Raw genomic sequence first — 15,984 nt, 5'->3', positions numbered from 1 at the left:
ATTTCCCTCTGGCACATATATGCATTATTCTATTTATATTCATTGTATCGACCGTGTGATGTACTAAGGAGCCATTCTCATCACCTCACTTCACATGTACATTACAGATTGGTGACCCGTTCCAGCTCCTTAAAACTGAAAAAAAAAATAATAATAATGGGAGGAGATACTCCACAGGTATCTTTAACCTTCCATTCCATTATACATACGTACTTACAAATGTATGTATGTATGTATGTATGTATGTACATATGTATGTATGTGTGTATTATGTATGTATGTATGTATGTATGTATGTATGTATGTATGTATGTGTGTATTATGTGTGTATGTATGTATGTATTATGTGTCTAGGAGGGTAACTTTCTAGGTGCAATCCCATGGTCATTCATGACCGAAGGGGGTCTTTATTATGTGTGTATGTATGTATGTATGTATGTATGTATGTATGTATGTGTGTGTATGTATGTATGTATGTATGTATGTGTGTGTATGTATGTATGTATGTATGTATTATGTGTGTATGTATGTATGTATATATGTATGTATGTACGTACGTATGTATTTACATATGTATGTATGTATGTATGTATGTATGATGTATGTATATATGTACATATGTATGTATGTATGTATGATGTATGTATATATGTACATATGTATGTATGTATGTACATATGTATGTATGTATGTGTGTATGTATGTATGTATGTATGTATGTATGTGTGTATGTATGTATGTGTGTGTGTGTATGTATGTGTGTGTGTGTGTGTACTAGCAGAAATACCTGGCATTGTTAAAGAGAATAATGAAATTTTAAAATGCCGTCTAGATTAAGCAGGTTTCAGCTGCTAGTATCTGAGATACCAGCTTTCTAGATTAACAACTCTCTAACCCATGCCAGCATGGAACATAGACGTTAAGTGAAATGTGAAAAGAAAATTTTCAATCCATATATGTATATAAATACATGTAATTCAAAAACACGTTTTGTGTAGCTTATTTCGTAACCAAAAAACAGGTTACAGATTATAAACACTGAAAGGCTGATTTTGGTGATTTATTTGACAGAGGTTGTAGAGAGCCAATCCGACGATAAATCTGAGCTTGGATCTTGAAAGTTTGCTTGAATCCCGGATCAGATAAATCTCTTGTGGTTCCAAATGATGTCATCTGTAATGCAGCTTTGTATTGTCTAATTTTGTTTTGGAATTGCTTGGAATCTTGGTCAGTTGATGACAACAGTTTCTTCATTGGCTCTGGAGGTTGGGGGATTGCAGGGAGTTGAACCTTTCCACCACTGCAGCACAGTGCAGGTGTCTCTCCAGGCTACTTCCTTGCTCTGCAGTGGATGCACTCAGCTGTCATTGCACCAATGCAAACTCTAGTGTCACCTGCACAATGAACTGCTGGATCATAATTGAAAGCTGCTTCAGAGAAGTTGCTTCTCTGAGCTGTTGCAACTGCTCTTCGTTCTGCAGTGGAGATCCTATTCCTTGTCAGCCATGCATACCTCTGTTCATCACTTTGAGATGCTCTGGCTTTTGTAGTGCACGGTCTGTTCGTTTCTTGGTATGCTTCCCTTTCTGCAGCTGTCTCTCTTTCCCTGCACAGAGACATTCTTTTGGCTGACCTTGACATTGCAGACAAATTTCTTTCCTTCTAGGCATGGTTACATAAGTATACAGAAATACACGGGTGTAGAAGATAATAAACAATGAAAATAACTGAGTAACAGAAATTATATTTCTTAATACAATGGGCCAAAAGGGAGACAATCAATTTCTGAAAGTTATTTCACAAAGAGTTACCTCCGTTCTCCACATAACCCAGGAACAGGTGTTTTCTGCCCCCAGGGGGCCCGTTACTCATTATGTGAAAAATGTTAAGAGTCTAAAACCATCCCTGGAACATAATTAATGTATGTTCCCAGTTTGGAGAAAATCAGTTGAAAAATACAGCCATTATAATCTTTTACACACAGAGACAGAACGGGATTTATATAATAGATATACATACATATGTATATATACATACGCATACACGCAAATGTGTAATGAATGAGGACAGCTGCATAAAAAAGTTCCAATGTCTAATTGTGGAAGGAACTAGTTGAAGGAGTAGACTCAGGAAAACATGGAACAAAGTTGTGAGAGAGATTTCCAGATGTTGGGCCATGCTGAGGAGATTACAAGGGACCAAGACTTCTGGCAATTTGGACATGTCAAGCTAAGTAAAATTGTGGTCATCCATGTATGTCCTTTACACCTATTCTTCCATTCCCTCTCTCATCCAGAAGGTCCTTGTCTTGCGAGCTTGCAGATGCTAGTGCCATGTAAAAAGCCCCCATTTCAGTGCCACATAAAAAGCATTCATGCCAGTGTCACATGGGGAGCACCTGGACCAGTGTTGCATAAAAACGTCTGTGTTGGTGCCACATAAAAAGCACTACTGTGTCGGTGCTGCATAAGATGCACCCATGCTGTAGGCTTTAAAAGATCCCTCTGTGTCAGCATCCTTTAGCCACTCTTCAATTTTTCCCACTTTCTCTTGGTCCGCTTCATTCGTCTTCAAGGAGAGATTCAGCACACTGCCTTTTAGGTACAACAGCATAAGGCTATCCACGTCTTCTGTTCCCTGCAGCTTAGCCATGAGTCTTATCTGGTCACCACATCGCCTTCCCCAGTGAATGGTCTCAACACATCACTACCGATTCTGATTTTTGTAGTCATTGCAAAAAATTGAGGAAGAATAAGAACAACAGAAAAAACTTTTTAAATCTACTTCTTGGACGTATCCTTACGGCTGGTAACAACGTGCCGAAATAGCTTGTGGTTTAAGGGCACGAAAATAGAGTTGGTCTTATCTCGACTTGCAATGAAGTAGCGCGGGCAGAGCATTCAGATGTTATCATGTGTTGCCTCGGCTGAACTCTACCACTAACAACCAAAAGAGAGGGAGACTTTCTTTGTCGCTCGCCAACATGACGTCATCTTGACCCTTTCAATCTTGCATCATCTCTGTCTCTGCCTTCCGGCCAATTACCCTTCCACCACAGTGAGCACACACACACATACATACTGACACACATCACAATTTCTTTCGAAATGTCAAATTTCACTTTCTAGATATGTGACATAGGTCAGTATGTACGTGTAAGAGCCCACCAAATTTTCTTTTCCAAATTAAATACCGATATAATCTACACATTCTGAAAGTTATACAAAATTTCATTAAAAAATTACCTGTTTTTCTAAAAGTTATGGGTAAAGAAAGCCGACTCATGTGAATTTTCCGAAACTCCTCACCCCACCCTCGGAAATTTTTTTCCCCACAACTTCCGATCTGATCAGAATCTGTACCATCTGAAGCATATTTGTAGAAAATTTCACCTAAACATATCCATTTTTGGAAAGGTATGTGGCAACAAATTCGGGCGGGGGACACATCTGCAGGAATACCACTCGACCCTATATGTCCAGGCAAGGGTAATCTTTTCCCTAGAAATGGACCACATGATACATGGATCATCACAAGCTAAACAAAAAATCAGGAAGTCTTGCGAGCCACATGTTGCCTATAACGGTTATATATATATATTTTGCTAAAATGTCTTATTGACGAATTTCGTTTTTTTCCATTTATTCTTTTGAATAGTATCAGTGGAATTTTCGAAACATGTGTCGAAAGTAAAAATATTTGATTAAACCTGCGTTAACTCCATTTTTTTATTCATATATATATATATATATACCGGAGTAAACACATAAATGTGAAACAAGGTGGGAAAAAGAGTACTAAAATACCAGCGGTAGAGTAATATGCTTTATTTAAGCAGAAAATTCAACAAAACCTGTTACTCTGAGTTTCACGTTCCCGTTCGTCGGACAGATTCTAGCAAAAACTGTCCGACGAACGGGTACGTGAAACTCAGAGTAACAGGTTTTGTTGAATTTTCGGCTGCTTTTAAATAAAGTATATATATATATATACGTTTATAATCACCCCACACTACTGTATTGGTTAACACCATATAGTTTTCTGGTGCATCTAAGTTAAGTACCGCATTCAAGTGAATTCATTAGAATTGACTTGAATCTTAATTGCTTTTATTGTATATATATATATATGGAGAAATCGCCATACCTGAAGTTTCGTCCCTTGGCGGATCGAATTACTTGGACATGTTTCCGTTTCGTGTTTTAACATCACCCATCGGTGATTGAGGGAAAAGCGCCGCTCTCATTCGGTGGCGCAAATTACAACGCAGTGAGAAGAACCCGATTTGAATTTAGGATTGTGTGTGTGTTTATATCTATATATATACATATATATATATATATATACATACACACACACACATATATATATATATACACACACACACGCACATACATTCATATGTGTGTATATATATATATATATATATATATAAAATATACATGTGTCTATGGTCGTCGTCGTCGACTTTGAAGACCGTTGTAATTATTCTTGTAAATTTAGATTTCTACAGATATTAGTGAGTCATATATAAACATACCGACTTGTATATAGACAGATTATATATATATTGTTGTAATTAATCCTCTTTATACTTGTATATACATATTTCCACACGCACATAATACGTGTGTGTATATATCTGATAGTGGTGTGGTTTAAGGATCGATTTCAAGTGGAGACGAACGGAAGAAGGTTCCAAGAAAGCTGTTGAGGTGAGAAAATTGTCTACTTTTGATTATACACACAGCTATTTGTATTTATATACGCACACACAAACACCTAGACGGGCAACTCCACTTAAATGATGTCACAACGGTTTCCTTTATTAACCGAGGGTCACAAATCTTTATGGCCTGCATGGACCCAGGATCGCACTCGGGTCTCAGAAGCTATTGTAATTGCCTGTAACCGATGCTAAATATACATAGAATGGCCTAACGGTCACAAACGTATGGCAACAGTATAATGACTGCTCCACAACCACACGTGCACATGTGGAATCGATTCAACGGATGCTGGCATGGAACCTGCTTTACGAATCACTGTTTCTTCTTGGATAGAAGCCAAAGTCATTCACTTGGGTGGGTTTTGGGCTTAAAGCGCAAATATTCTAACCTTTCTCCATCCACTTCTACCACCTTTGTAACTTTCATCATTTTACATCGGGTTTTGCATGGTTTTGCATGAGGCCTCTCCAACACCGTCTCTAGCCACTTTTGATTTCAAAAAAATGATCTCCTTTGAATGGTTCAGCCTCTTGAGACCAGTTTCCGTCTCTTGGCCCGTTCTTCTTGGCCATTCTCCTCCGCTTGTTATCGTTTAGCACATCTTTTCCCAATCGTTGTTCTCCAAATGCATTTCATGTCTGGATTCCTCTCAGTTCATTCGTTTTGCTTTCCACAGAACTAACCACATTTCTTTCCAGCCCTTTTCTATATCCTGCATATTCACTACTCGGGTTTCGTTACCGTGTAATTTCACATTTCATACATAAACATGTTATGCTCTTCCCTCTACTCTGAGAGAATCCTTTACTTCTCAGAAAAGGTGATAATAATACCCTGTTCTTATCGTTTCCAGGATACCCATCTTTGCAGCTGCTTAGCTCACCTCAGTAAAGGAAGCTATCCACCACGATGGATCTTTCTGGGCCTTCTTTCACGGCTGCTCTTCCTGATAACCGTTCCTCTGCATCTGCTGCATTCAAAACCCTCCTTCCTGTTATACTGTCCTTAATTCCACCGTATCTCTTGCCTACCCCTAGTTTACATTGTGTACACTTATATCACTAGCGGTACTTGGAGAAATTCCACAGCTATTTTCAGCTTGTTGCAATTTTGGTTTAGAATCAACAATTCTGTAAAGTACTTCCTGTGTTTTGTACACTGGGACTAGGATAGTCACAATGTATTCTCTTCTGTAACATGGAAATAAGCATAGTTATACTGTGGTAGAATACTATATATATGTGTGTGTGTGTGTGTATATATATATATATATATACACACACACACACAGAGAAAGAAAGGACTCCCTTCAGTCATGAATGACCATGGGATTGCACCTAGAAAATTTCCCTCCGAGGCACAAGTCCAGGTGAGGTTGTTTAATGAAGACCAGCAGTCCCCTATGCCCCCCCCCCTCTTAGGCCTATAAAGCTTGGCTCAGTCACATCTTGACTCATTTCCACAGCTGAGTAAACCGGAGCAACATGAAATAAAGTGTTTTGTTCAATAACACAACCCAAACTCATTAGCTCGTAATTTATGAGTCCAATGCTCTAAGCGCTGCACCTTCACAGAGTGCCAGTTCTTCATAAATTGGACCAGATATGACCATTTTAAATGCCAAAGGGTTAAAGATATAAATGTCATAGCCTCACCTGAAACCAGTTGTTTTACTTATTTATGCTTGTACCTACTCAATTGATAAACTGCTCGGAGCCAGTCTTGATTATGCAGCTGTAATATCTTTGCTTTTAGTTGCAGTTGAACTTTTAGGCTTCAAGTCAGCCTCAAGCACTAATTGTATGTACATCATCATCATCATCATTTAACATCCGTTCTCCATGGTTTGGACGATTTGACAGGAATTGGCCAGCTAAAGAGCTGCTAAGGCTCCATTTGTCTTGGTTTCTATGGTGGGATGCCCTTCGGAATGCCAACCACTTTACAGAATGTACTGGGGGTTTTCAAGTGGCAGCATCATGGATGCTTTTACATAGCACTGGCACAGGCATTTTTCCATAGCACCAGTGCCCATGAGCCCTCAAGACTAGGATCTCTTGCCTGAGAGAGGCATGTAGAGGATATGCCTGTATGCATAGACAGCAACAATTTTACTTAGATTGGCATGTCTTCTCAAGTACAGCAAGGTATCAGAAGTCTAAGCCCTTTGTCATCTCCTCTGTGAGGCCCAACATCTGAAGATTCTTTCTCACCACTTCATCCCACATTCTTTTGGGTCTACCCCCTTCCACACATTCTCTCCACGTTTAGAGATTGGCACTTAATATTTCTTTATCTCATCAACTGTGATGTTGCTGGAATTATATACACACACACCCATATATCTTTATGTATATTAAAAAATTTAGATTCAGATGAATATGGTACTTAAGTTGCACCAGAATTTAGTACGGTATTATCCATACAATTTCAAAATAAGGTGATTAAAATCAAAATAAGCAACAAGGATATCCACAGGTAATGCATTACCTCTGGATGTTCTTGTTGCTTATTTTGATATATACATATGTATGCATGTTTCTCTCCTTGTTTCTTTCTGTGTCCCTTTCTGTAGAAGAGCATAGGCTCGAAACGTAAAAGACTTTTTCAGTTCCCAAGTGTTATACTAATACATCTGTTTGTTTTGTACACCACCTGTCTTCATCTTTTGTTTTTTTTCGTGAATTCTCCCTATATATATATATATATATATATATATATATATATATATATATATATATATATATATATACATAGATAGATATACATAGATAGATAGACACCCATGCCTGTGAGATGCAAAAGCACTCATGCTGGTTATACATAAAAGGCATGCTCTACTGCAAGACATGCTTCTGTTTCTCTGCCACACTCTAACCTTTCATTACTTGGCACAAAGTCACTGCTTCTCAAAGGAGCTTTGTCTTAGGGGCCCTGCCAGTGCTGGTTCCATGTAAAAAGTATCCAGTCCACACTAATGTGGTTGGCATTTGGAAGGGCATCCAGCTGTAAAAACCATGCCAAAACAGACAGCAAAGTTTGGTGCAGTCTTCTGCCTAGCCAAATCCTATCAAACCATCCAACTCATGCCAGCATGGAAGACAAATGTTAAATGATGATGATATATATATCTATGATAATAAATGCAAAATTCTGTCTGTCTGTCTGGGACCCATGTATCTCTGTCTACATTGACACATACCTTTTTGGAACCAGGGTGGTCCTGGGATTGAAAATCTCCACTCCATTTGGTTTTTGAACATCTGGCATTAGGATCAGGTCTGGATGAGGATATTTTGTATGCTAACAGTTAAAATTTCAAATTTTAAAAGAACTCAAAAAATTTGTGAAATTACAAGTTTTACATTAAAACTGAATTTAAAATAATAACCATATTGGTAGAGTTCTAATAAATACCATAGTTTTGGACCGGGGGCCCAATTAGCTCTCTACAAGAGCTACATTAAAAGTCCGCATGGAGTGCGGCTTTTACACTTGTATGTATATATGTATATATATGTCTGAATGTATCTGTTGCAGTTTGTATCAAACCAAGCAAAATGAGTCTGTTTGAGAATGTGAAGCGGCTCTATGACTGTGAGCTGTACAGTGATTTGAAACAGCTGGTAAGTAAGACTGCCTTTTGTCAATGTTTTTTTCTTTAAACACCTGTAAATCCCATCGGAGGAGATCTAGGATCAAAGACTATTTGCTCATATTGTTTTCCAAAGAGTATATTCATCATCGTTTTAACATCTGATTTTCCATTCTCACATGTGTTGGATGGAATTTGTTGAGGTGGATTTTCTATGGACAGATAGCCTTTCTGTTACCAACCCTTGTCTGTTGACCTGACGTGTTCATGGAAGACTGGATACAAAGGACACTGCTTGTATGACAGTGGCACTCGCTTACAGCTATTACACATCATCAAGGAAAGGAGACAGTAATACAACATACTCAGAGTATAGAATGGGCTTTCAGTTCCCATCTAACAGATCCACTTAGAAGGCTTTGTTCAACAAGGGGCAATAGTAGAAGACACCACACAATGGGACCAGACCCAAAACCTTGTGGTTGGGAAGCAAACTTCTTGGCCACACCTCTGCCTATGTTATTATTATCATTAAGGTAGCAAGTTGGCAGAATCATTAGCACACTGGACGAAATGCTTAGCGGTATTTTGACCATCATCATGTCCTGAGTTCAAATTCTGCCGAGGTCAACTTTGCCTGTCATCCTTTTGAGGTCAATAAATTAAGTACCAGTTGCATACTGGGGTCAATATAATTGACTGGTTCTCTCCCCCAAAATTTCAGGGCTTGTTCCTATAATAGAAAGGATTATTATTATTTAGGCAGTGGGCTAGCAGAAATGTTAGTACGCCGGGCAAAATGCTTAGTAGTGTTTCGTGCATCTGCATGTTCTAAGTTCAAATTCCACCAAGATCAAACCGTTGTCATCATCGTTTGACTGAGGACTGGCAGGCCAGGCGGCTGCATCAAGCTCCAATCTAATTTCACAAGGTTTCTACAGCTGGATGCCCTTCCTAATGCCAGCCACTCTGAGAATGTAGTGGGTGCTTTTTATGTGCCACCAGCATGGGAGCCAGTCAGGTGGTACTGGCATCAGCCACGTCTATAATTTCACTTGGTTCAACAGGTCTCCACCAGTGTATTTATCTTTCTTTTAAGCCTAGTACATATTCTTTTGCCAAACTGCTACTTTATGGGAACATAAATAAACCAATACTGGTTGTGAAGCATTGATGGGTGACAAACATAAACACAAAAATGCATACAAATATATATACACACATGTATAAAATAAGAAGCAGAAAACATGAATTCCACACCTGTTTTTTTTTTTGTCTCCTCAAGTCTTCTTGAGCATAACAACACTCCAGATATCTTGGTCCTTTGTCATCTCCTTCATAAGGCTCAGTGTTTTGAGGTTGGCCTTCAATAGTTCATCCCATGCCATCCTGGGTCTCCACCTTCTATAAGTTCCATCCACTTTGTGATGAGCACTTCTTTATGCAACTCTCCTCATCCATACACGTCGCAGGACTAAACCAGTACAGTCTTCTTTCTTGTACACTGCATCTAATTCCCCTTCTGCTTCTCTGTATATCTGTTTTATTTAAATGTCTCTATATATCTGTTTATCTAAATAAATATTTATATATCTTTTTATAGTGGCCCTCTCAGATATGCCCTCAAATGCCCGGATAGCCACCCTTGCAAGCTATGCAGATGATACGAAAGTCTTGCAGAAAATACAGAACCCCAGTGATGTTGCACACCTGCAGCAGGAGTTGGACTCAATTTACAGATGGGCTAAGGATTATAATATGCAGTTTAATGCTGAAAAATTCCAAGCCCTGCGCTACAAGCATCCAAAACTGAATATTAAACTTACAGGGTACACCAATCCACAGGGAATTTCAATCCCAGAGCCTAAATCAGTGAGGGACCTGGGTATCGACATGAGTGAGGATATCCCTTTCCAAGTGCACATTACCAGGATGGTGACAAAGTGCAGACGACTGGCTGGATGGATCCTAAGAACATTCAGAACCAGAGATAAGGAAACTATGATGGTCCTCTGGCGGACATTCGTCCTCAGCCGCCTGGATTACTGCTCACATCTATGGTCACCCACCAGTGTAAAATTAACAGCAGACCTTGAAGCAATCCAGAGAAGATTCACAAAGAAGATTGTCTCTTTGCAACAGCTCAGCTACTGGGAAAGGTTGAAACAACTAAGACTCTACTCCCTGGAGAGAAGACGGGAGAGGTATGCAGTAATATATGTCTGGAAGATCCTGGAAGGAATTGTGCCAAATTTTGGCATTGTAAGCTACACCAGTGCTAGAACGGGATGACACTGCATAGTGCCAAAGATCCCAGCAATGCCATCACGCTTCAGGACCAGCTACTGCAACAGCCTGGGTTTCAAGGGCCCACAGCTTTTTAATATTCTCTCAAAGAGTTTGAGGAACTTGCACAAAGTAGATGTAGCGGTTTTTAAATCAAAGCTGGGTATCTTCCTGTCGAGAGTCCCAGATGAACTTACCTGATGGCAAGAGGTGCAAATGAGAGTAGCTATATCAAACTCCATTCTTCACCAAGTGCCACATATTAGAAGAGGCTCTTAGTAATAACAGTGTAGCAAAACGGCAGTGCATCAGCATGGCCGCAGCTCTGAGCTGAAACTAGAGAGAAAAAATAACTGTTTATCTAAACATGTATCTACATATCTGTTTTTATCCAGCTTTCTTTCATATGCCTGTTTACCTGCTTGTTTCCATTCATCTGTCATCTCTCTACACATTAATTTCCTCTTTTCAGGCTTGTTTAGTGTTAACCATGTCTGACCAGAACTCAGACCTCCTGACATTAGCCCAAAAATACCAGTGCACCGTCTACTATGCACATTCCCTCTACCAACTGCGAGAGTTTCGGAAAGCTGAGGTAAACACTTGATTTGATCTTTTGTATGGTTGAACATCCCTATCTCTGATAGGGATGCTGTTAGTCTTGTTATAAACTACTTTGTTGGCATCCCTCATCCCCTGCCCCAGCTTTGTTTCCTCATACCATTCTTAATAATGAAACTTTGCAGGAATACATCTTTTACTTGTTTCAGTCATTGGACTGCAGCCATGCTGGGGCACCGCCTTGAAAGGTTTTAGTCTAACAAATCAATCCCAGTACTTAGTTTTTATTTTTAACCCTGGTGCATATTCTGTCAGTCACTTATGCCAAACCCCTAAGTTACAGGGATGTAAACAAACCAGCACTGATTGTCAAGTGATAGTAAGGGACAAACACACAGAACATCCACATTTAATTAGGGATAAATTATACCCCTCTCTCTCTCTCTCTGTATGTATATATTTGTGCGTGTGTGAATATTTACATGTCTCCCTTTGCATAAAAAGCAGTATAGGCATTAATATTTGCTAACATTCCATGTTAACAAAACCCTCCTCTAGCTCTACACTTCAAAGTCATTTGGAATAAAGAAAAGAAACCCTTACTTGATAAACAGGTGAGGGTTAGCAACAGGAAGGGGATCTGGCTGTAAAAAACACAATGCCTTAAATAACTTGCTCATCTGTTCCATTCAAACATGGAAAAACGGATGTAAAAAGAAAGACATACCCCCCCCCCATGTTTGGAAAGCAAGGCCTGTTGTTGTTGTTGTTGTTTCAGTTAACTCCAGTGTTGTTGCTGTAATATTTATTGTACCAAAGTGTGTGGTTTAGTGGTTAGGGTATTTGGCTCACAATCCTAATGGCAAGAGTTTGATTCCTGGTGACACGTTGTGTCCTTGAGCAAGACACTTTATTTTACACTACTTCAGTCCACTCAGTTGGCAAAAATGAGTGGTACCTGTATTTCAAAGGGCCATCCTTATCTTATTCTGTATCACACTGAATTTCCCTGAAAACTACATTAAGGTTACATGTCTGTGGAGTGCTCAGCCACTTGCATGTTAATTTCAGGAACAAGCTGTTCTGTTGATCAAATCAGCTGGAACCCCCAACTGCCAGTTCAATATTTATTTTTATCAACACAAGAGAAATGTAAAGTTTAGGTAATTCCTTCAAACGTGGCTTTGCTTTACAGATGCTGTCCTACAACTGCTTCGATGAAAGACGGTTGCTTAATGATTCAAACAAGCAAATACACATTGTAAGGTTGTGTCTATCTTCAGTGGCACTTTTATCTCTGGTGCATGTCTTCCACACATTTCTTAAATCTCACTCTCTTGTCTTCTCTCTCTCTCTTTCAGAGTTTGTACAGAAAAGCGCTCCTTCTCAAAAAAGTCATAAACAAGACAAAAGGCAAGAACATTTCACATGTGGTAAGTAGAAGAGAATGCACACACACACACACACACACACACCATCATTTTACCAGCAACTTTTCTCTGTTTGCATGGACCATACAGAATTCAGTGAGACATTTCATATATATGTGGAGGCGCAATGGCCTAATGGTTAAAGCAGCAGACTCGCGGTCGGAGGATCGCGGTTTCGATTCCCAGACCAGGGCGTTGTGTGTGTTTATTGAGCGAAAACACCTAAAGCTCCACGAGGCTTTAGCAGGGGGTGGTGGCGGCCCCTGTTGTACTCTTTCACCCCAACTTTCTCTCACTCTTTCTTCCTGTTTCTTGAGTAACACTGCGATGGGCTGGCATCCCGTCCAGCTGGAGGGAACAGATACACCATAGAAACTGAGAAACTGGGCCCATGAGCCTGGCTAGGCTTGAAAAGGGCGCATAAATAATATATATATATATATATATAAAACTGAGAATGTGTGTCTGTCTGTGTGTTTCCCTAAAACTTGAGAACTACACAACCAATTTCATTCAAATTTTACACATGACTTACTTAGGGTCCATGTAGTTTCATGGGTAAAAAAATGTTCAACTTCTTGCCTATGGCGAGCCCATAGCCATATCATATCTTCTCCACTATTTCAGTATTACGTGTTAAAAGTGAAACAAAAACATTTCTCTATTTTATGTCAGATACTTTCACTTTAACAATAAAAATAATAATAACAATTGAATTATTTGTAGTAAGTAATAATTAAAATCAAACTAAAGTATAATATAATTGTAACATAACAAAAGTAAAAATAGCAATTGGTATAAAATTGCATCAATGACTTGAACTTGAATAAGTGGTTTCACATGAATGGGAATAAAATAAAATTAATGCGCAGAAATGGAATAGTCCATTAAATTAAAGAAAAGACTATTGTCTATAAAGTATACAATGTAGAGAAAAAAAAAGATTTGAACACCTGGAGGAAAGCACCATCAAAAAGTGTCTTGGTGCGACTATGAAAGATATCTAACTAGAGGCGGTAAATTCGCCACAATAGAAGCAAGGTTCGAGTCAACGGAGCGTGCAAGGGAGTACTCGACTCGAACCTTGCAAAGTGGAAATATTTTATTTTTACCTTTATATCTGGGACATCCTACGTCCCAGATAAAAATTTAAAATGTCCCACAGAAGTAGAGGTAGGCTGGATTGTAGCCACACTTCTATACAAGAGGGGGGAAAGATACAATTGATTGAAATTGCAAGAGACGGGCCTACAATTCCAGTCTGTTATATATTTTGAGTATTGTTATTACTAGCGATATCAAGATATAACATTGTATTTTATGTGTAGATATATATATATAGATGTACACATATATATACACATATATGCATGCACTAGCCCTATGACCCGGCAATGCTGGGTCATAATGCTATATATATATATATATATGGACTTTGAGTTTCTGTCTTCCATATTATCAATGCTCTAGGCACAGTTGTGGCTGAGTAGTAAGATGTTTGTTTTCCAACCACATGGTTATTTATGTACGTGTGTATGTATATATATATATATATATATATTACGTTATATAATTAGGGTTCAGTAAAATAATTTACTTTACCACACACCAAACTTTTAGAAATAGCAGCCAAAAAATCTCGGCTATTTCTTCTACTATAAGAAAAATCTCCCAGTGCATGTGTCTATATCTCATTTGTCTTGATATCACGTGAGAGCTGTAATTAATTGAATAATTGTCATACAAGTGATGTGCTTCATTTCCGGTATTCTGCAAGAACATATCTGGCCAGGTGGAAATATAACCATAGTTCAAAACTCATGAGGGTGGGGAACAGGGGCATCCAGCCATAGAAAATCTGCCCCAAATAAACTTCACCTGACCCATGCAGTCACGAAAAAGTTAAGATGATGATAATGGATTTGTCAAAATCCTGAAATTGTATTAATTGAAAACACTAAAGGTGGGCATCAACTTGAGCCTATCCAAATTCCACTGCTTTCTTCATTCATTCCTGATATTCCAGTGTAGGGAACTGATTCATCTCAGTTGTAATTCCAGCAAACAACAGATTTTTATTTGGCCAGATGGCTGTTCACTACATTAGTGATTGCTTTCCTGTATATATATATATCAGTGGTGGCAAATTATATCTGCTTATCAAAATGTCACTTGTACATGCTACTGAAAACACTTAATGATGCAGAAATTTCTCTGGTCTTCTCACTAGCCACTGCTGGAAGAGATATTTGTGTGTGTTGTGTATATATATATATATATATATATATATATATATGTCTATCATTGTTTGAATTGCATAATAGTGGTTATATTTTATATATATAATATAACCACTATTATGCAATTCAAACAATGATAGACATAAACCAAAATATAAATAACAAATAAAATAGATTTTTATAAAACATAACTAGATCACAAAAAGTATAAATAATATATAATAATTAATATTATTAATTATATATTGATTATTTATACTTTTTGTGATCTAGTTATGTGGTTTATAAAAATATATTTTGGTTTATGTCTATCACTGTTAGAATTGCATAATAGTGGTTTTTCTCTCTAATTTATATTTTATATATTTATATTGTGGCATTTGATTTAATACTAAATTGAATTTTTCCCTGTAAGTTCCCTGTAACTCTGATATTATTATTATTATTATTAATGATATATATATATGTGTGTGTTTGAATGTATGTGTATATATACGTATGTGTGTATATATGCACGTGTATATATATTTATGTGTGTGTATCATCATCATCATTTAACATTTGTTTTCCATACTGGCATGGGTTGGACGGTTTGACTGGGGTCTTGGAAGCCAGGTGGCTGCACCAGGCCCCAATCTGATCCAGCAGTGTTTCTACAGCTGGATACCTTTCCTTATGCCAACCACTCTGAGAGTGTAGTGACCATACCAGTGCAGACGTCTCTCTTGCACACCACATCCGATGCTTCTTATGTCCAACATTTCTCTCAGGGCGCTTACACTCTTGTGTGTGCACACTAACATTACACATCCAGCGGATCATGCTAGCTTCATTTCTTTCAAGCTTTTTACGTGCCACCAGCACAGGGGCCAAAGGAGGCTGGAATCAACCACATTTGGATGGTGCTTTTACATGCCCCTGGCACTGGCATCAACCCCGTTCGGATGGTACTTTTTATGTGCCACTGGCACAGGAGCCAGTCAGGGCAAGGGGGCTGTCATCAACCATGTTTGGATGGTGTTTTTTTTAATGTTCCACTGGCACGGGGTACCAGGCAGGCAGTGCTAGCATCAAGCACAATTACAATTTCCATTTGATTTGATGTTGATGATGTACTTGACTCAATAGGTCTCCTCAAGTAC

General features: G+C 38.5%; 1 protein-coding gene across 1 annotated transcript in view; it reads left to right on the top strand.

Moving 5' to 3' along the window:
- Positions 1-4,226: 4,226 nt before the first annotated feature.
- Positions 4,227-15,984, top strand: part of LOC115226678 (anaphase-promoting complex subunit 7) — a 57,308-nt gene continuing 45,550 nt past the window's right edge. The window contains exons 1-4 of the mRNA XM_029797694.2: positions 4,227-4,715; positions 8,271-8,356; positions 11,084-11,206; positions 12,534-12,605. Of these exons, the coding sequence (XP_029653554.1) occupies positions 8,291-8,356; positions 11,084-11,206; positions 12,534-12,605 (261 nt within the window). The 5' untranslated portion in view covers positions 4,227-4,715; positions 8,271-8,290. The remainder of the gene's footprint in view (positions 4,716-8,270; positions 8,357-11,083; positions 11,207-12,533; positions 12,606-15,984) is intronic.

This window comes from Octopus sinensis, linkage group LG30, assembly GCF_006345805.1.
Source record: "Octopus sinensis linkage group LG30, ASM634580v1, whole genome shotgun sequence".
Lineage (NCBI taxonomy): Eukaryota > Metazoa > Mollusca > Cephalopoda > Octopoda > Octopodidae > Octopus > Octopus sinensis.
This window is presented reverse-complemented; position numbering and strand designations above follow the sequence as displayed.